The 21,883-nt window shown below is 38.0% G+C and overlaps 1 protein-coding gene across 2 annotated transcripts in view; it reads left to right on the top strand.

The window, feature by feature from the left end:
* SLC9A7 (solute carrier family 9 member A7) overlaps nucleotides 1–21,883 on the top strand; it is a gene marked incomplete at both ends in the record, with an annotated part of 163,209 nt that overhangs the window by 104,181 nt on the left and 37,145 nt on the right. Inside the window, 7 exons of one of the 2 annotated variants that reach the window (XM_080909638.1) lie at nucleotides 8,113–8,218; nucleotides 9,082–9,223; nucleotides 9,669–9,774; nucleotides 9,982–10,070; nucleotides 10,169–10,282; nucleotides 12,486–12,597; nucleotides 13,275–13,428. In XM_080909638.1, the coding sequence (XP_080765764.1) occupies nucleotides 8,113–8,218; nucleotides 9,082–9,223; nucleotides 9,669–9,774; nucleotides 9,982–10,070; nucleotides 10,169–10,282; nucleotides 12,486–12,597; nucleotides 13,275–13,428 (823 nt within the window). Of the gene's footprint in view, nucleotides 1–8,112; nucleotides 8,219–9,081; nucleotides 9,224–9,659; nucleotides 9,775–9,981; nucleotides 10,071–10,168; nucleotides 10,283–12,485; nucleotides 12,598–13,274; nucleotides 13,429–21,883 lie in introns of both variants that reach the window. The other variant, XM_080909639.1, reaches the window with a different exon arrangement.

Raw genomic sequence — 21,883 nt, forward strand, 5'->3', positions numbered from 1 at the left:
CTGTTTTACATGTACTTTATGCTCATTGTAACTAGTAAGACCTTAATGCACACTATCAAACTTTTGAAAAAAAAAAAAGCCAAGCACTGACAAAAATGTACTCGTATACTTTTATACAAAAATGCTTAAAATTTGTTCATTTATTTTTGTTTTTTTAAAATAAAAATTTGTTCATTTATCTTTGTTTTTTTAAAATAAAGTTGTTCAAAAACACATTACATATAATTATGATTATGTGGATATGAAATCAGGACATGGCCTTTTATGGTAGTTTGAAAATTACATTCTAGAGAAAAATTTCAATAAAACCACAGAATGTATCTGTCAAGTTTCTTAAGAAATATGCTATTATATTGAATAGTATTTTCTGATAGTGTCTGACCTATATGCTATTTCTTGAAGAGCTGTATGAATGTTTGCTTAAAATGTATAGGTTACTATTGTGTCAATAGGTGATTTTGACCAATTAAAATTTTTATTAGGAAAAGAATTCTTCTTCGTGTTTATGGATTTAATTAACTGCAAATCAAATGTAGTTTTCATAAATGGCACATGCATATATGTATTCATGCATAAATATACATTCATAAATATAATGTTGCAGGTCCATATAATGTTACTTTTATGTATGTTTTCAAGGCTATGAAAAAATAGGCCATGGTTTTGAAGGAAAGTAGGGAGGAATATTTGGAAGGAGGAAAGGGAATGGAGAAGTGTTGTAATTAGGTTGTAATCTCAAAATAAACAACAACAACAAAAAGCCCAATTATGCATGTACTGAACATATAATGTAGTTTTTTCTTGTTTTACTCCCTAGCCTATGTAGTTGAACAACTGGTTACATAGCATTTACCTTGTATTAACGAATACAGGCAATTTAGATATGCTTTTAAATGCAACAGAGTACATATATATATATATATATATATATATATATATATATATATATAATATTATATAAGGGACTACAGCATCAGTGTATTTTGGTGTTCATATGAGGAGGTTCCTGGAACTGATTTTCTTCAAATAACAAGGACTAACTGACTTTGCATATTATAAATAATTTATGGAGAAAGGATTGGTCCTGTCTGAAAAATAAAAGTATAAATTTTTTCTTGATGTCAAAAATGCTAACATTTTTAACATTAATAATCTTTTAAAAATTTGTTTTATTGGATACTCTATGCATTTACATTTCAAATGTTATCCCCAGCCCCCGTTCCCCTCCCCCTCAACTTGTCTCCACTAAGATGCACCCTCTCCCACTCACTCTCTCCACCTCAGTGCCTTGGCATTCCCCTACACTGGGAAAAACACGCCTTCAGTGGACCAAAGGCCTCTCCTCTCATTGTTGCCAGATCCTCTGCAACATATACAACTGGAGTCATGGGTTTCTCCATATGTGCTCATTGGTTGGTATTTTAGACCATGGGAGTTGTGGAGGGTTTGGTTGGTTTATGATAATGTTGTTCTTCCCATGAGGTTGCAAAACCTTTCACCTCCTTCAGTCCTTTCTCTAGCTCCTTCATTGGGGTCCTCATGTTCAGTCTGATGGTTAGCTGCAAACATACTCAACTGTGTTTCTATGACTCTGTTAGAGCCTTTGATGAGGCATCCATATATGGTTCCTGCCAGTAAGCACTACTTGGCATCAGTAATAGTGCTTGGGTTTATTGGGTGCATATGGGGTAGATCCCCAGTTGAGGCAGTCTCTGGATGATCTTTTCTCCAATTCTATTTGTCCCTTTATTTCCTCCTGTGAACCTTTTGTTCTTCCTTCTGAGAAAGACTGAGGCATCTACTTTCTGGCCTTCTCTTTGAGCTTCATATGTTCTTTGGATAGTTTCTTGGGTATTCTGAGTGTTTTGGGCTAGTATCCACTTGTCAGTGAGTACATACCATGTGTGTTCTTTTGTGACTGGGTTCCTTCACTCAGGATGATAGCTTCAAATTCCACCCCTTTGCCTAGGAATTTCATGAACACATTTTTTTAGTAGTACTCCATTGTGCAAATGTACCACAATTTCTATATCCATTCTTCTGCTGAAGGACATCTGGGTTCTTTCCAGCTTCTGGCTATTATAAATAAGGCTGCTATGAACATGGTGGAACATGTGTCCTTATTGTATGTTGGAGCGTCATTGGGTATATTCCCAGAAGGAATAACTGGGCCCTCAGGTGCAATTTTCTGAGGAACTGCCAGACTGATTTCCAGAGTGGTTGAACTAGTTTACAATCTCACCAGCAGTGGAGAAGTGTTCCTATTTCTCCACATCCTCGCCAGCATCTGCTGTCATCTGAGTTTTTGATCTTAGCCATTCTGACTGGTGTGAGGTGAAATCTGAGGGTCGTTTTGATTTGCATTTCCCTGATGATTAGGTATGTTGAACATTGCTTTAGGTGCTTCTCAGCCATTCAGTATTCCTCAGCTGAGAATTCTTTGTTTAGCTCTGTACCCCGTTTTTAAATAAGATTATTTGATTCTCTGTAGTCTAACTTCTTGAGTTCTTTTTATATATTGGATACTAGCCCTCTCAACATTAATAATCTTAAAGATAGTGATCATTTCCACTTGACCATACTTCTTATAGGTTCTCTAGATTAGTGTTATTTCATGTATCTTTCTGCAAAGAATGCTCTATAATCTACTAAGTTCAGTATGGCATCCACTGATCTTGTGCTACAACTGAGGATTTGAAATGTTAGGCATTGTAACTGAACCTGAGCTTTAGATTTCATTTACTATTAAACAATTTAAATTTAGTGGCTACATATGACTAGTGGTTACCACATGAGCAGCATAGTGCTAGATAGTTGTATTGTTCTGAAGAATCTCAATCTTCCAAGATACAGTGACCTTTCTTACCTCCATATATTATCACAGACACTCTAAAATAGTATTGAAGAATTGGCTGCTTGAGGCAACTTGGTTTGTGAAAAGGTGAGATATGGAGTCTTGGTACCTTTGGGTTAAGCTCTAGTTAGGCCAGTCACTGATCAGCTGGACTGGGCCCATTTTCCCTTCTCCCATCAGCATCCTCATCTGTAAAGTAGAAGTAATGCTTCCTGTTTCTAGGGATCCTTTGAGAATTAAATGCAGACACATATGCAAAGCACTGAGCATAATATTTGCTGATTATGTCGGCCTCTGTGCACATCTGACTTAGGGAGAGATTTCTGCTCTTCTCATGTTTATTTAAAAGACAAATAATAGATCACTACTCAAGCATGTTTTTAAAAAATACCCTGAAAGGTAGCTTTATTTAAATGCTAATCTGTCCATGACTAGTTTCAGAGGAGAATCTATTGAGAAATAATTTTTCATAAGCCTCAGAAAGGTGTTTATGCTGTCTAAACATATATTACTATTTATGTTTACATGTGGCTTTATTATTATCATCTTATTAGCACTATAACCAAAATAATATGTGAATGTGATAAAGACAGCAGATACTGTTTTCTGATCAGTATTGCTTAAGTTATGCTTCACTTAATTGGTTAAAAGACCATTATTATTCAGACTTTATAAACCTGCTTATTTCATTTTAATATATTTGTGTTTGTTGTGACATTGCCAGTATACATAGTTTTTATTTGGCCTCTGAAGATTGGCCTATGTAAATAAAATTTGTAGAAAATTAGAGACTTAACCTTGTTAAACACTAGGACATTAGCTGCTTTTTAAAGGATAGTTTTGGGGATGTATGTTTTAAGTGTTTTACTAGCCTCTTAAAAATCTGCTGCTTGAAAACTTGGGCCATAAAAGTGATTGAAACTCAAGTGTAGAGTTAGACTGTGTCACTAAAACAGAAAGAAACAAAATAAAACAACACAACACAACACAGCACAACACCACAACATAAGGCCCATTTTGCTTTCAGTGAATTAGGCTTATCAAGTTCTTGATCTACATATTTTGCAAATTAAAGCTATTCACTTGAGCAGCTTAGGGTGGAGGTGAGTAAACCCACTCTCAAATCTCCTTCCCTGAAGAGAGGGGCAGGGCTGTTTATAGGATGAAGGAGCAGGATGACTTAAGATATGGGGGGGGGGGAATGTGGCTGGAGGTGCAGTAATCAGTGGTCTAAGCACACTTGTAATCAATCTCCATGGGTCTTCACACAACACATGATCAGAAAATGGTAGTACCCGTGTGACATACGGAAGACTTGGCATCTGCACAGGCCCAAGTGAAGACTTGATGGTTATCAACAAAAATGGCCTTGAAGTTATTTCTTAGACTGCTGCTGTTATTGTGAACCTCATGTCAAAGCTATTATCTATTCCAAACTAGTGCAGGGCCCAAATGACTAATAATAATATAGTTTAGTCGCGTGAATTCCAAAATTACTGACTTTAAAACTCTCCTGAAAGCAAGTGACTAAGTGGGAGTGTGGGGGTGGAGAATCACAGACATCAGAGGACGAAGCATTGCTGGGTATGACTGGGACTAGATGAGGTGTACTTGCTTGCTTGTTTGCTTTTGGAGACAGGGTCTCATTGTATAGCTTAGTGTGGTTTAGAGCTCACTGTGAATCACAGGCAGATCTCAATGATGCTTTCTTTGCCTTTCTGAATACTGGGATTACAGGTGTGAACTACCTACCACATCTAGATGTTTGTCTAATGATAAGATTTGGGACTCTGTTTTCCTGTGGAGTCTTCTGAGGTCTTCTTTGGATAGTTACAGTCCCGAGAATGGCTGTTCAGAGAGCCACTGAGATGCTTTTGAGCAGCAAAATATACATATTTACAACTGTAAGCACTCTTGATAAATGCTCACCTGATGATTGTGGGCCATTAAGCAAGGACTTGGTGTTAAGGGGACTAGATCAGATTGGTTTCTTGTTCCCATGCCATCTAGCACAAAGTCTAATATGGAAATGCTATTGACTGACAGAAAGAAAAAGGAGCTTCTATCTAATACCTGTGAAAGTTTGAGGGACATTTACATCTAAACTAGGGCAAATCTCTTTCTTTAGAAGCTACTTTTTATCCTCTTTTGGATGCTGGTGTCTGCTGTAGATGTTTCCTCAATGTGGTCAGGCATAGACTTGCTAAGGAAAGGCACCACAGAGTGCCTTATAAAGTCATAGCAGGAATAAAAAAGAATTAAGATTCATACCAGTTCTACGTAAATATGTTGTTATTAGATATGCTTTCAAATCCAACAATGGACAGTCAAGTATGTATTCTTTTTACTGTTAGTATTTATAGTATTTAGGCAAACCATGTTGTAAAGTCAGAAAAGCTTTTGAAGTTATATCATATAATCCATCACTTTGTTAAATGTGATGATTACTTTTAACTGGTTTTATTTGTTTAAGAAACACTTGGGCATTAATAAGCAATATTTTTAGTGTGCCCTTGAGGCATTAATGGAGGGGGTTAAGACATGCTCTAATGTGGCTACTACTATTCCATTAGCTGGAGTTTTTGACTGATTAGTTAGGGAAAAGAGGCAAAGTCAGCTGAATATCAGCATTTATCTTACTTTTCTTTCTAATTGTGGGCACAGTACAGCCATCTCATGCTCTTGGTATTATGATTAATATATCCCATCAAACCATGAGCCAAAATAAACCCTTCCTTCCTTATGTTTTGCTTTTCAGGTCACAGGTATGAGAAAAGTAACCAGCCTACCCAATCTCTGGACTTTGCTGTGTGCTAAATTCTTCAACTGTTGACTATTGCATACTTTTTGCTTGCCCTGTCACATTTACCTGCCACTCTTTCCTCTTTCTTGGCTCCAGAAGTCTGACTTAAATAGGTTCCTTTTCTTTCTGCTTTCCCATTGGATTTGTGTATAGTGGATGCCAGTGGAAGGGGATGGAGGTAAAGGAATCCTGCAAACCAATTGTACCACTTCATTAGAAGTTACAGCTCTGATTATGTGACCTAGTTCCTACATCTCCAGGTTTTGGTACTTACTCCTTACCCTGAAGACTTCAAGCCTGTAGATGAAAGTTCCCTGTTTTTCAGCCTTAAGTAATGTGTTCTCCCTTCTAGTTTCCCTGGTAGTCCACAGTGGGCATATGATATAACTGAGGAATGAAATCTCTCTTGTACCAATCACTGGGATTTGGGGGATTTTAATACTGAAAGTACAGAGTAGCTCATGAATTGCATAGAGTCTGCTTTTTACCCTTAAATGAGAGAAACAGTAATAGTACCTTCCTCATAGGGTTCTTTCTATAAGAACTAAATAAAATTACAAAATGCTTAGCATGGTGTCTGCTTCATGGTAAGACATCAGCATTTTGTGATTATCATTGTTAATTTTTCTTCAAGAGCTGCATTTTAAAAATTATTTTTTCTTCACTTTTTGCAGTCTAGATTTTATCCCCCTCCCAGTTCACCCTCTGAGTGTTTGCTCCACATCCTATACCTCCTCCTCACCATCCCCGTCCCACTGAGAATTTTCCCACCCCCATCTCCCCATCTCACCAGACATCTCCACTTCCTGGGGCCTCCAGTTTCAAGGTGCATATTCTCTGACTGAGTCCAGACCTGGTGGTCCTCTGCTGCATATGATTTGGGGCCACCATATCAGCTGGTGTATGCTGCCTGGTTGGTGGTCCAGTGTCTGAGAGATCTCAGGGGTCCAAGCTAATTGAGACAGCTGGTCCTCCTATAGGGTTGCCCTCCTCATAAGCTTCTTGTAGCTTTTCCTCAATTCAACCACAGGGGTCAGCAACTTCTGTCCACTGGTTGGGTGCAAATATCTGCATGTGACTCTTTCAGCTGCTTGTTGGATCTTTCAGAGGGCAGTCATGATAGGGCTCTTTTTGTGAGCGCTCCACAGCCTCAGTAATAGTGTCATCCTTGGGCTTCACCTTGAGCTGGATCCCCTTTTGGGCCTTTCCCTGGACCTTCTTTCCCTCAGGCTCTTCTCTATTTCCATCCCTGCAGTTCTTTCAGACAGGAACAATTATGGGTCAGAGTTTTGACTGTGGGATGGCAACCCCATCCCTCCACTTGACGTCCTGCATTTTTAAAAAAAGACAATTCTTATATAATAGTAAACTACTAGGATCAAAGTTTTGCATGAAGAACCATAAATAAAATTCATGCAATAAATTATGTAGAATATGACATTTTAAAAATTTCTATACCCAAACATTTCCCGGTTGTATAACCTGTTGAATCAGGCTGAACAGAAGTTGTTTTTATGTCTTGAGATAGAATCAGTGTTGTAAGAACATGTATATCAAGAAGGCTCACTGGCATACATGTACCCTGTTCTTTTTTTTATCGGATTATATTATTTACATTTCAAATATTATCACCTTTTCCAGTTTCCCCTCCATAAACCCCCATCCCATCTCCCCTGCTTCTATGGGGGTGCTCTTCCACCCACTCACTCCCTCCTGCCTCCCTGCCCTGACATTCCCGTATACTGGGTCATCAAGCCTTGGCAAGACCAAGGGCTTCTCTTCCCATTGATGCCAGACAATGCCATCCTCTGCTACATTTCTAGCTGTAGCCATGGCTCTGCCCATGTGTACTCTTTGGTTGGTGGTTTAGTCCCTGGGAGCTCTGGGGGGTCTGGTTGGTTATTATTGTTGTTCTTCCTATGGACTTGCAAACCTCTTCAGCTCCTTCAGTCCTTTCTCTAACTCCTCCATTGGGGACCCCGTTCTCAGTTCAATGGTTAGTTGTGATAACTGGTGTGAGGTGGAATCTTAGGGTTGTTTTGATTTACATTTTCCTGATGATTAAGGATGTTGAACATTTCTTTAGGTGCTTCTCAGCCATTTGGTATTCTTTGGTTGATAATTCTTTGTTTAGCTCTGTATGTTTTCTGTTTTTAAACATTTGCCAACCCACAAAAGTGCCCCACCCCAATTCTATATACGGTATTTTTGATGTCTGGAGGGAGTACGCAGTATTGTTCTCAGGTGCAGGGATCATCAGACTCATGACCACATCAAACCTCACCTAGGTTTACTAGTTTTCCTCCCATCAGACAAATCATCTGTCTTTGACTTGTTGCTGGCTACCAAATCACCATGTCCTACTTAATATATAAAATAGCTTCTATAAATCTGGAACCAATAGTTTAAGAGCAGGAACCAAAACTAATCTCTGTGCTTTGGGCATACATTTCAGTGACTGTGCTGGCAATCTTTAATGAACTGCATGCAGATGTGGATCTTTATGCTCTTCTGTTTGGAGAGAGTGTCCTGAATGATGCGGTTGCCATTGTACTGTCTTCGTAAGTAACTATTTCTGTGGAGGGAGGGGGCAAGGTAATGCTTCTAGCTCTGTCCCTCAGCAGCATTCAGGATGCTGATGCCAGTATAGCATGGCAGCTGCAGCTTAAATTAAATGTATTTTCTCTGGGCAGTGCTTGGCAAACTATATGTTTATTGATATTTTCAGTTACAGTGAGCCTCTTTATCCTCCAGGGGTAAAGTTTAAGACTGCTAGTGAATGCTTGAGGTCACTGATGATACTGAACCCTGTTTATGATATTCCCATACATACATGCATACATACAAACAAATATGTACCTGTGATAAAGTTCAGTGCACAAATTAGATAAGTGGAAAGTTGGAAATAACTAATAATAAAGTAGAACAATTATAATAATGTATTTTAATTTTTAAAAGTTATGCTTAATTGTATTTTCATCTTTTTACTTACATGTGACATTTTATGACTTCTCTTTGGCAGATCCAAAATTTTAGCAACACTAGTCTTTCTCCTTGGAAACATTATTAAGTAAAATAAAGGTCGTTTGAACATAAGTGCTGAAGTCTTGATGACCTCAATGCATTATTTCTAAGGGAGTAATAGTCAAGTAGCATATACTATGTAAACATATTAGACAGAGTAATGATTCATCTTATGAGCATATTCAGCCAGGCAATTCAGGGTTTAATCATGCTATTGAGAAGAGTATACAATTTAGAACTTATAAATAGTTTATTTCTGGAATTTGCTACTTGATATTCTTAGACTGAGGTGACCTCAGGTAACCAGACTGTGGAAAGTAAAATAGTGAAGGAGGGTGGGGCCTGCTCAGTGTACCATGCTGTAAAACTAGTTCGGTTTTAACCCCCCTCTCTCTTACAGGTCTATTGTTGCCTATCAACCAGCAGGACTAAACACTCACACATTTGATGCTGCTGCCTTTTTTAAGTCAGTTGGCATTTTTCTAGGTATATTTAGTGGCTCTTTTACCATGGGAGCTGTAACTGGTGTTGTTACTGCTCTAATATCCTTTTAAAAAATGTTTTTGGCTCCTGTCTTGCCACACACATATATTAGGTTTGCAAAGAGAAAGTTCTCAGTTCCTTCTTTCAGACAAGAATTTTAGATTGATCATTCTGTTGAGCTGTGGTACTACCTCATATGGGTCACACACGATGCCTGAGCTCCTAAGTAAGAATCTGAGAAAAACTCTGGGAAATTGGGCATGTATGAAATTGTTAAAATAAATAAATAAATAAATAAATAAATAAATAAATAAATAAATAAATAAGTGGTGGTCTAGCATGTTCTGGGCTCTTGAGTTTCATCCCAACATTACTAACATTTTAAAAAAGAGATAAGACTCTCTAACAAGGTTTAGGGAATAGCCGTATCTCAGAGCTAAAAGAGTGGGGATCTTAAGTGTCCCTGCTGCCCCTGTCCAGAGCTGTCCTTAACCTGGTGCTGACGTGACCAAGTTTACTAAGCTGCACTGCTTCCCCCTGCTGGAGACAGCGCTTTTTTTCCTGATGTCCTGGAGCACTTTTCTCCTGGCTGAAGCCTGCGGGTTTACAGGTAGGTTTACTGCAGGGCCTGTAAGAAAGAGGGAGGGAGAGAGGAAAAGAGGGAAGGACAGATGAAAGGAGGTAGGGAGGGAGGGAAGGAGGAGGGAAAGAGTTTGGGAGTTATGTAAGGCTCACATGCCATAAATTTTCATGTCAGTAGATTTTTTTTCCCCTCGTCTCTTCTTTCCCACTGATTTTTGCAAACTCTTTTCGATAGGTGTTGTAGCTGTCCTTTTCTGTGGGATTACACAAGCCCATTACACATATAACAACCTGTCAGTAGAATCTCGAAGTCGAAGCAAGCAGGTAAGAGTGGCCCGTGAGCCTGCTGGGTTTCCAGCTGCACAGGAGGACTGCAGCCAGGAGTACAATGTTCACAGCCTACTTTTTCCTTCTTCATGTAGCTTTTTGAGGTGTTACACTTCCTGGCAGAGAACTTTATCTTCTCCTACATGGGCCTGGCGCTGTTCACCTTCCAGAAACACGTTTTCAGTCCCATTTTCATCATCGGAGCTTTTGTATCCTTTTCCTGTCCCACATTGTAGAGGGAAGTGACCTCTGCTGGGAAAGGCGAGCAATCACTAAGAGGATTACTGACTGATTTGAATGGGTAGCTGGGGCACTTCTAGTTCAGTATATTTGCAGCTGAATAGGGAATGGAGAGCTTCCTAAAGCTGAATATATTTGATTTCAAGGGACTGTCTTTTTTCTGGCATTTCATGTTTTAAGCTAGTGTTTGATGGGCAATCATTTGTTTTGTAGAGCTCTGTCCTGATTAGATCTAAAAGTCAATAACCACGTCAGTCTGCAGAATTATTGTTGATATAATATTGTCGTGTCAACTGTAACAGAGTCAGTTCCCTGATCTGAGTGACTAGAAGGCTCCACTCTTCTTGATCTCAGCTGCAGATTCTAGCTTGGGTAGCCCTAGCCTTGTGTGTGTATAGACAGTGAGCATGCTTTCAGCTAAGCTGTCCTGCTCTGGCAGATGATGCTAGGAGAGACTCGATTGTATTTCTAAAACAGAAAAGGAAGTTTGGAAGGAGGAAGAGAGGAGGAAAAAAGAACAGATAAAATCTGATATTATTGGAGGGGAGAGGAGAAGGAAGAAGAAAAAGGAGAGAGGAGAAGGAAAGATAAAACACCTAGTTCTTTTACTGCAACCCTTGGGAGTGTAGTGTTTGGAAAGCAGGACACTTTGGGTGCTTGGGTTAGAGAGGAGGGATGTGAGTGCTCAGCAGTGGCTCAGCAGCTGAGGGCTTTGCTCCTGTGGTCTTAGATACTGTTGTAGTATTGTCACTGAAGTAACTTTTCTGGGGCTGCTAAGATCTGTTCCTATTGCTTTTTTATTTATTTATTTATTTATTTATTTATTTATTTATTTATTTATTTATTTATTTATTTATTTGTTGCCTTTTCAAGGTCTCATGGGAATCCTTAACTCTTCTAGAAGGAATCTTTTTCTTTGGATTTTGGTTCCATGTGCAAGAGTGTAGGGCTGCCCCTTCTTAGCTGCTAGATAGTGACAGTGCCAGAATCCTAGTTAGGTTCTCACTGAGTGGCTTCCCACATGCACTAAGAAACAGCTTCATTTCCGTGGGATTAGTTTTCTCCACTAAGACTTGGCATGTTGCTCTGATTTGTATTTCCTGCATGGCATCCTGGAAGAGATAGTGGGAGGAGGGCTTTGTTTACGGATCAGGGCCCGTTGGCTGGGTCAGCCACATCCTCTGGGAATCCAGAAAAACTTCTGACCACTTGAGAATTTTTCCTTCACCTCTGAGATAGAATGTGCTTTACAAGCACTACCCATTTCCTTTTGTCAAAAGCAAAATCAAACAAGGAAAGGAAGAAAGAAAAAACAAAAAGGCAGAAAAACACTTTACACTTTACCCTGGAGGAAGTAGAAGATAGTTTGGCCCTGGCTTCTGTCTGAAACAGCTGTGGCTCCTGCAGCTGGTGCATAGCTGGACGGAAGCTCTCTGTTTGCTGGCTCCTGCTTGAGTTTCCTTCTCTGACCAGGGGATTGTGCAGCTCTCTCTGTTGGGTGCTGTTTAAACTTGGCAAGGAAAAGATACCCAGTTTCCCTGAATTCTTTGCTTTGCACAGTAGAACTCCTTTTTCCTATTCATCCTTTTCTACAATTTATACTCCCAAAGGGTAGTAAAGCTACATAGGCAGAGAACTGTCTCTGCGTTCATTTGTATGAGTGAATGTCTCTTTGTGGTAAGAATACCAGTTTCCTCACTTCTAATTTTCTGGTGCTCCCTGGGCCTTGAACTCCCTGATGTTTACTTGCAAATGAAGCTTGCTGGCTCTTTCCCAGCAAACTTTCTGCACTTCGAATCTAGACTTCCTTTTTTCCTTGTCATTCTATTTCCAATAGAGCCCAACATAGTGTGTGCTTTGTTTAGTCCGAGCTCCTGCCATGATACTTTAGATTATTTCTGGGCTCATTTTTTTTTCTTTGAGAAACTAAGGACTCTGCCAATACCAGTTCAGTTTAATTCAAAAGTTACGTGTTTATAAGCTTGGAATTAATGAACTAAGGAGTGGGAACGTTGACCAAATGATTCCCATTTTGTTCCTGAGAGATTGTTGCAGGGGGAACCAAGGTATTCTGGCTTCTTTGGCAGCTGCTAAAATATTATGGTCTATCAGAGTGTTTTGAAGTATGCCATCCTGGAAATGTGTGTCTCCTTAACCTCACCTGGTGGTCAGGTTGCCATCTTCCTGGGCAGGGCTGCACATATCTACCCACTCTCCTTCTTCCTCAACTTGGGCCGGAGGCATAAGATTGGCTGGAATTTTCAGCACATGATGATGTTTTCAGGTAAACATATATACATGGAGTCAGATATATATATGGATATATAAAGAAAATAAAAATTTTATTTAGCAAACAGTTATATGATTAGAATATAATCAACTGGGCTTGGTAGCACATATCTGTAATCACAGACTAAGAAGGGGGAGGAAAAGGGATCAGGAATTTAAACATGCTTAGGTAAATATTGAATTTGAGGTCAGCCTGTGCTATATGAGACCCTGTCTCAAAAAACCTGTTTCAGGTCAACCAGTTTTTTCACTATTCTGTGAGCTACCCCCTCCTTTGCTAAGAAAAATACCACCCTGTTTTCCACAAGTGTGCATTTGACATATTCATACTGAGCCAGCATTTCTGTTGACAGGGTGGTATTTGGATAGAAGACTTAGCGAGCTTGTTATTATGCATGTTCCTTTTTCTTTCAACTCACTGGCAAGAGAAACATTTAAATAGTAATAGTAGCTAGTGTTCTAGAAGGTGCTGTTTTTTTTTTCTCACACTGGAAATTCTGTGAAAGCCAGCTGCAAAGAACATACACTTCTAAGGTGATTCTCCCTGAGTTAGACATCTTGGCTCCCAAAGCATGTGGCTAGAGTTTTTACCACCACATGTGGCAATGAATTTTGAGGAGTAGTTGCCATGTCCCGAAATCACCCAAAGACCTTCTTGTTTGGTTCCCACAGGTCTGAGAGGAGCGATGGCATTTGCACTGGCCATCCGTGATACTGCATCCTATGCCCGGCAGATGATGTTCACAACCACACTGCTCATTGTCTTCTTCACTGTGTGGGTCATCGGTGGAGGCACGACACCCATGCTGTCATGGCTCAATATAAGGTCAGTTTGGAACCACGTCAGTTTTGTGTCTGAAGGTGTCAGTTGTCACTATTCTTCAGAATATTGAGAAGCACCATGCGTGCTGTACTTGTGAACGATTTTATTCTTTTGGTTTAAGCAACCTGTATGTTTAGGAATGTATTTTTTTAATTAAAATTTGGAGTATAGAGATTTTACAGGATACAAATTGTCATTAAATTCTAAAAATGAAAAAAAATTAAAATAGTCAGTATACACAGGAATGAGCTGGCTCTGACTAGGGCAGTGACTTTTGTGGAAGAGTCCTTAAAGCTACAGGAAAAGGGAACAGACCTGTAGCCCTGGTGATGTTTCCTGTTTCTTTCTGATGGAAGCCGGGCCCAGAAGTAGAAGCTCCTTAGCCAGAAATTAAAAGACTCAAATAGAGTTTTTTCTTTCTTGGCATTTGTACCCCATGCCTCTTCTTGCTTCTGGGCAGAAAAAGAGATAGTATTTTCTATGTAACCCTTATCTGTCATAGCCTTGGGACATCTTTTTTGTGTATGGTCTGCAACTTAGAAGGATGTTGACAGAGTTTCTTTTTTTTTTCCCCTTGACCCTCCTGCCTCTACTTCCTAAGCATCAACTTTACAGGATCTTGTCCCCATACACAGATTCAGGAGCTTTATTTTATAAAGGCTGTCTGACTTCCATACTGTGTCCCACACCATTACTGTATAGTCAAAAATGCACCAATTGAAACAGAAATCCAGAGACTCAACAATGGCCGATCTCCAATCCCTCATGTCTTTGAGCTCCAGTTTACCTCAACATGAAAGGAGGCCCTATGTTTAGAGTACCCCCAGGGCCCTCTGCATCCAAGTGTTTAAACTCTGCCTCTGCATTCTGTAGTGCAGGACGTACTCTGGCCACCTGCTGTAGTTTGCACAGGGTGACTATGACCTATCCACTAGGCACTTGGGTAATGCAAATGCATGAAGAGTCACTCTCTAAAAAGCCACAAGGTGGCAGTATATATTTCTCTGTTGATCTTCAGTTTGCCTTCCCTCCTCTGCCAAAGACAGTTGAAGCTCCTACACACTTAGGAGGAGAAAGGCAGGATTTAAGAGAATAGCCATTTCCACCTGAGGTGGAAGGGATTGGTGATGGTAGGCAGAGAATCTTGTGTTTGGCTACTGCCAGTTATGCCATTTTTGGGCTAGTTTGTCTCTGTTTGCAAACCAAGGCAGGGGCTTCTTGGTGATAATCAGGATTCTCACTAATACTTGTGTTGCTGCTGCTGTTTTCATCTCCATGTGTATATATTAAGATGGTTCTCACAACATCCCCATAGTGGAGATAATGCAGTCTATTTTGGAGTTGAGAAATTAGACACAGAGCAACAATTTTGCCCTAGGTCATAGAATCCTGAGAGGATGAGGCAGGACTGGACTCCAGGAAGTCCTGCCATGGTTTATACACAGCACTGTCCATCTGTAAGAAGGGTTGTGGTGCTAAAAATTGCCTTCCTTATAACACTTGGAGTGTTTAGAATTTCAACTTCCTAGTTTTAATACTAAGGGTTAGATTAAGAAACACAGTCCATCCTTTGGAATATAGACCCGGAGAAAGAACATATATTTATGTGGCTTTCAACTTGACACATCAGATGGTACTGTCTTTGTTCTTTGTAGCAGCATGAGAACAAGACAGATGATTGACAGTGTGTACCCTGTATGACCCTGAGAGTCTTTGCATTCAGTGACCTGTGAAGTTACTTTATGCCAGATTGCAGATTTTTGGAGTAGGGGTGCTCATCTTGTATCAAGAATTATTTAGACAGGTAATAAACAATTTTGTAACTTCCCCAGACACTATAATATTTATATGCATTGTGGGATTTTGAAAATATTGAATAATACTATATAGCTATATGAATAATACTATGTTATATGAATAATAGCTATGTTGAATAATACTATATAGCTATAATACTATATATACTATATGAGTTTTTGAAAACTTTGAAGTCTATTATAATTAATTTCTCATTCCATTCATAAAAATTCACTTATGTATTCAGGAAACATTCACAGTTATGTGTAATTTTATATGAGTACTTTAAAGCAGATTCCTAAACTGTGTAAAGGTTCCAGGCCTCTCATTGTTCTTTTTGCTATTCCCAGGAATTGAGAAAACATAGACTTCAAAGATGCATTAAAAACTATAAGTCACCATCATGTAACTAAGAACAAAGGCAATGTGTCTGACTTTATTAATGCTGGTGATAGAACTCAAAGCTTCAAGCGTGCTAGGCAAGTGCTGTACCAGTGAAACACATCCCCATGATCTAACTTCTTTAATCCCTTCTTTACCTACAGAACATGCAACATAATATATGAATGAATGTATAATTGGGCATTTGGAATGTTGTTCCTGAACTCCCTATGGAAAATAAGCCTTGTAGATGCTTAAGGTTCTTATAAAAGTGGGGTAGTATTTGTCCAGAACCCATGCCTATCATCTCAAATACTTTAAATGGTCTTGAAAAGCCTTTGAGATTTCATACAATATAACTGTAATATAAACAACTGTATTACCATGCTGTTTTGAGAATCATGACAAGAGAAAAGGTTTATATGCTCAGTACATAAGCAATATTTTAAATATTGGATTGATTGAATTTCCAGACACAGAGCTTGTAGATATAGAGGGTCAACTGTACACAAAGCATTACCCTCTGGGCATAATTAGTGCTCAGAAAAAAAGACTTCTCAAGCAAGAAGTATTGTTATCAGACAGTTAATAAATAAGATTTTATTTTCTTAGTGTCTGTGATATTTGTATTTATCATGGAGATGGTAAGAAGTGAGCAATGTTGTTGAGCAGAAAACCCACAGTTCCTAGAATATTTCTATTCCACTTTTTAAAATAGGATTTACTTTTTAATCCCTTCTCCATATAATTTTGTCGTATCAACCATAGATAACATAAAGAAATAAAAATCAATCTTTGGGGCATGAGTGATCAAAATTTGTTATTATTTGTGTCTTAGAAAAGATTCGACCTCACTATTCTTCATTGATAATGTCATGTGAGTTTTTCTAAATTATCAAATTTGAGGAAATATCACTCAGGTTTCTTTCATATGTGAGCCAGAATATTTCAGAGCATAAAAGCTATTCAGCATATTTTTTATTCTAAAATAGTTATAGAACTGAGAGTCCAGGGTATGCATTATGTATGTTTCCTGTGATCCCAGCTTACATAGTTGTATCATATCACTACCAGGAACTGAAGTAGGTTTATGTGTGTGGTTTGATACTATTTTATTACATCTAGGTCTTTTGCAAGCACCACTGTGTTCAGCTATAAAATTGTTCCAAAATAAAGATATCCTTAGCTCTATCCTTTATGTCACACTCACCTCCTACCATTCCCTAACTCCAGCAACCTCTAATTTGGTCTCTGTCTCCTTAATTTTCTCATTTTGATAACTATAGAGCTCAAATAATCTATGATCTTTTGAGATTGACTTTTACTCCCATTCAACATAATACCCTCGAGATCCACGTAGGTCATTATATATGTCAAAGTTTGTTTCCTTTTATTTCTGGATAATACTCCTGACATGAATGTATCAGAGTCTGTTTAAATTGTTCACACTTTGAAGGACATTTGGTTAGTTTCTAGTTTACGATTATTATAAATGAAGCAACAATGAATATTTCTGGATAAGTTTTTATATTAATGTGGGCATTCATATATCTATTATACAGCTTCCAGAACATGATTGACATATAAGATACCAAATGAGTAACTTTCTAAGGAACTGCTAAACAGTTTTCCAGAGTGGCTTTACCATTTAAATTGCTACTATTGGCACATGAGGCTCTGGTTTCCTGGTATCCTCACCAGTACTCTCTCTACCAGTTCTAATAGGTAGTACTGTCTCATGTTGGTCTTAATTTGCATCTCTTTTGTGGCTAATAATGTTGACTATCTCTTCATGTGATTATTATTACTCCCATCTTTTCTTTCATGACTAGCTGTTCAAGTCTTTTGTTTACTTTATAATTGAAATGGTTGTTTTTGGTGAGTTTTGAAATGTTTTTATTCTAGATACTAGTGTTTTGTAAGATAACATGGTTTGTAAAAATTTTTGCACTTTCTTGTATTGAAATCTTGGTAGAGTCTTCATAGGGCAGAAGTCATAATGTTGAAGAATTGCCATCTGTCCTTTTTGGATCATATCTTTGGTGCCATGCCTAAAGAAATCATCAAACTCTCTTAAAACTTTCTTCTTTGCTATTTCCTTAAACACCTTTAGTTTTATACCTTACATTTAAGTCTATGAGCTGCCTTTGGTTAATGTTTGAATGAGGTAGAAGGTTGTGTCTTATTTGTCTTTGGCTATCTAGTTGTGGTATAATAAAAAGACCATGGTTTTCCATTGAAATACTTTGATCATTTGTCAGAAATAAGTTATCTATGTACCTGGGGATCACAAAATTTGGTTGTGGTTCATTGATTTATGTAGATTTATGTTAAGTCGATACATGATTGGACAGTGGAGGAATAGGCGGAGAAAAGGTAGGAAAATGCAAGAGGAACAAAGATGGAGGGAGAAAGCAAGATGGAGCTAGTGAAAGCAGACTTAGATCCAGGTGGACTTCATTGGGGATAGGTAAATATGAATATTTTAAGGGATTCTATAGGTCTTTTATCTCATATAGAAGGGCAGTTTGTATCTTTGTTCATTTGATGTAATCTTATGGTATAGAGTTTTTGTGGATTGAGAATGTAATATATAAATATTTATGAAAAGCCATCAGGCATTAGAGTCAAGTTTGTGCTGGGCAGTGGGGTAAAGAAACATGTGGGGGCAAAAGCACCAGGATGGGTGGAGCTAACCGCCTGGGAAGGGAATTGCATGGAGAGTGTAGCTTATGGATGGAGTGACAAAGTCTGTGTGTTTGGCTCCATACTAAGCAATGCCCATGGAGTGAGACCTCAGGAGCCAGTATAGAGGTAAACCCTCCATTTTTAATATTTACTGCAACAGATTTATGTTGATTTTCAAAAAATGAGAGTTATAGTTACACAATATGCTTTTGCATCTGGCAGACAGATTGCTTCCACCACTACCTCCTCGTCCTCGTCTTCTTTCAAAATTGTAGGTATTTTAGTTTTATTTCATATAAACTTTAGAAAAAGTCATTCTGTAGCTAGACATGCTTATAATTTCAACAATTAGGAGGCTGATGCAGGAATTCTAGGCTAGCCTAAGAGGTATACACAGAGAGGTGTACAAAGCCTCAAAAATGGGTAAAAGAAAAGTAAATAAAATCTTGCTGTGCTTTTGCATATTATCAACTAGAGTTCTCAGTGTCTTCATCATGTTGTGTCCTCCAGTCTCTGAATATAGTATGCTTCCCGATTTATTTTAACCTTCCGTTGTTTCTTTATATTAGTATTTTGTCATTTTTAACATAAAAATGCTGTGCAAGTTTTATTAGATTTATATCCTGCCACCTTGCTTATTTCTTTTTTAGTTCTAGGAGGTGTTTGTGTGTGTGTGTGTGTGTGTGTGTGTGTGTGTGTGTGTGTGTAGTCTTAAGGATTTTCTACATTGATAAAAAATTCTGGATTATTTGCATCAGTATGCAAAGTGAAATATTTTCATTTTCTTCTTTTCAACCAATGTGCCTTTGGCTTTCTTTTCATGCATTATTGCTCTGGTTGACTCTCAGTCCTATGTTTAATAAAAGTACTGTTAGTGGATGTTGTCACCCAGCTCCTAACATTAACAGAGACATATTGCTTTTTCTCATTGGGTGTCATCATAGCTTCTAAGGTTTGTAGCTGTTCATCATCAGCTTGAATAAATATCGATCTCATGTTTACTTAATTGATTTTTTTTTTAGTTTTTAAAAGTTACATTGTATTTATTCGGGGGCAGGGAATGCATACCATTGTATACATGTGGAGGACAGGTGACAGTATTTTGGAGAGTCAGTTCTTCTACTGTGTTTATCTTGGGGATGGAACTCAGCTCAACAGTCTTGGCAAGAAATGCCTTTATCCACTGAGCCATCCTGCAAATCTTAACAAATTTATTTTTGACATCAGTTGCTTTTTTGTTTAGCTCTTTATTTTGGTAGATTGCAGTGATCAATTCTCAAATTCTCAAATTTTGAACTGATCTAGCTTTCTTGAAATAAACCCTACATGGTTATGTTATGTTATTTGAATAATGCTTAACTCTATGAGCAAATTCTTGCTTAATTTTTGTGTTCTCCTTTTTCTACTGCATTTGTCTGGTTTAGATAATCAGGTTAATGTGGCCCCTCAACATAAATTGGGATATGTTCTCTACTCTTCTTTATGTATTTAGTTATTTTCTTTTACTTTCTCGTAGACTTCTTCAATGAAACAATCTAGGCCATAAGACTTCTTTTAAGAAATCTTTAAACTATGTCATTTAATGAAGCTGTTTAGATTATATATTTCATATTAACTGAACTGTGATATGTTATGAAATTGTTCAGTTTGATATGCACTGTCAAGTTAATGTTATTCATAGTATACTGGCTAATTTTATGTCAACTTTATATAGACTAAAGTCACCTGAGAAGAGGGAACCTGTGTTAAGCAAATGTTCCCATAAGATTAGGCTGTATGCAAGACTATGGGGCATTTTCTTAACTAGTGATTAATGGGGTAAGGGCCCAGTCCATTATGGACAGTGTCATCCCTGGGCTGGTGATCCTAGATTCTAGAAGAAAGAAAACTTAACAAGCCAGGGAAAGAAATCCAGTAAGCAGCACCTCTCAATGGCCTCTGCATTGTTTCCTGTCTTCAGGTTCCTGTCCTGTTTAAGCTTCTATCCTAGCTTTCTTTGATGAAATGAATAGCAATATGGAAGTGTAATCTAAATACTTCCTTTCCTCCACAATTTTCTCTTTAAAAACATTTTTAGGTTATATTAAAGTTAGCTTTATTGAGAAGCTGCCTTTGGGTGAGCTCACTGGCTCCAAGGCTTGAGGCTGCAGGAGTTACCATGGGGAGAGAGGAGAAAGAGTAAGAAGAGATGAGGCTTCTGTGCAGAAAGAAGAGAAGAATCCCAACTGGCTTTTTTGTCATGGTCTTTCATCACAGCAATAGTAACCCTAACTATTGTGCTAGGGACACACAGTGTTCTCTGATTGTTCTTTAGATGTTTCTGGGGTCTACAGTGATATCTACTTCATTATTATTATTATTATTATTATTATTATTATTATTAGTAGTAGTAGTAGTAGTAGTAGTAGTAGTAGTAGTAGTAGTATTGGTATTAGTAGTATTATTTCACATTTTGCTCATAATAATGTATATTTTTTTTCCTTTTTTTTAAAATTCAGACTTCCTAGGGGTTTGGGAAGAGAGTTTTTTGTTTTTGTTTTTTTTTTTGATATAGGGTCTCATATGTAGCACCGAGTGTCCTGTTAGTCACTATGTAGAGCATGCTGTCATAGAGCTCACAGAGATCTACCTGCCTCTGTCTCTCCAGTGCAAGGTTCAAAGGTGTATCCCATTATGCCTGGCTGGTGGGTGTTTTTTGTCATATAAGCATTTTTGTTTGTTTTTATTACCTGTTTATTCCACTTATTTTACCAATTTTCTGATTTTCATTTTACTGATTTCTGTTCCTGTATTTTATTTCTACCCTTTTTTGTTTTTTTTTTCTCAGCTCAACCACACACTCCAAGTGAAGCAATATTTACTATTGTTGAAAAATATATATGGTGCCCACTCATATTTTTTCCAGATGTGTTAGTAATGATTAAGTGTAGGCACTGACATTTACATAAATTGCACCAAAAGAAGTTCCTTCCAAAATAAGGTAATGAGAATGGTTGGCTTTTCTTGGCTTGTGGCTTATGCTGTTACTTAGTGACCTCAAGTATTTCTGTAACCTAGTTCTTATTTTAAATTGACTCAGAAACCCCCTGATATTCACAATGGTATTTTGAACCCTGTGAACTTAGTAGGATAATTTTCAAGTAGGGCCTACTCTTTTACTTGTTCCTTATTTCTTCAACTGCTGATGAGTATAGGCAGTTGCTCAGAAGTAGCACTAAGGCAGATTTTACAGTTCTTCTATAAATAGATGTTAGTTGTAATTTCTTTCTTTCCTTTTTTTTGGGGGGGGTACATCTCCGTGAAGCCCTAGCTGTTCTGGAACTCACTGTGTAGAGCAAGCTAGCCTCAAACTCACAGAGATCCACCTGTCTCTGCTTCCAGAATGCTGGGATTAAATATGCCCCCATCCCTGGTTAGTTCAGATTTTTTTGACCATTGCTAACTTCAAGACTGTTTATGAAGAAAAATATGAGTATAACTATAATTCCAAACCCAGGTTACTCGTGTCCATAATAAGCCCAAATTATACATTTTAAATTAATATTTGATGATTGATATTTTAAAATGTAATATTTTAAATATTCAAATATTT

Source organism: Micromys minutus (genome assembly GCF_963924665.1).
Source record: "Micromys minutus genome assembly, chromosome: X".
In the NCBI taxonomy this organism is placed as follows: domain Eukaryota; kingdom Metazoa; phylum Chordata; class Mammalia; order Rodentia; family Muridae; genus Micromys; species Micromys minutus.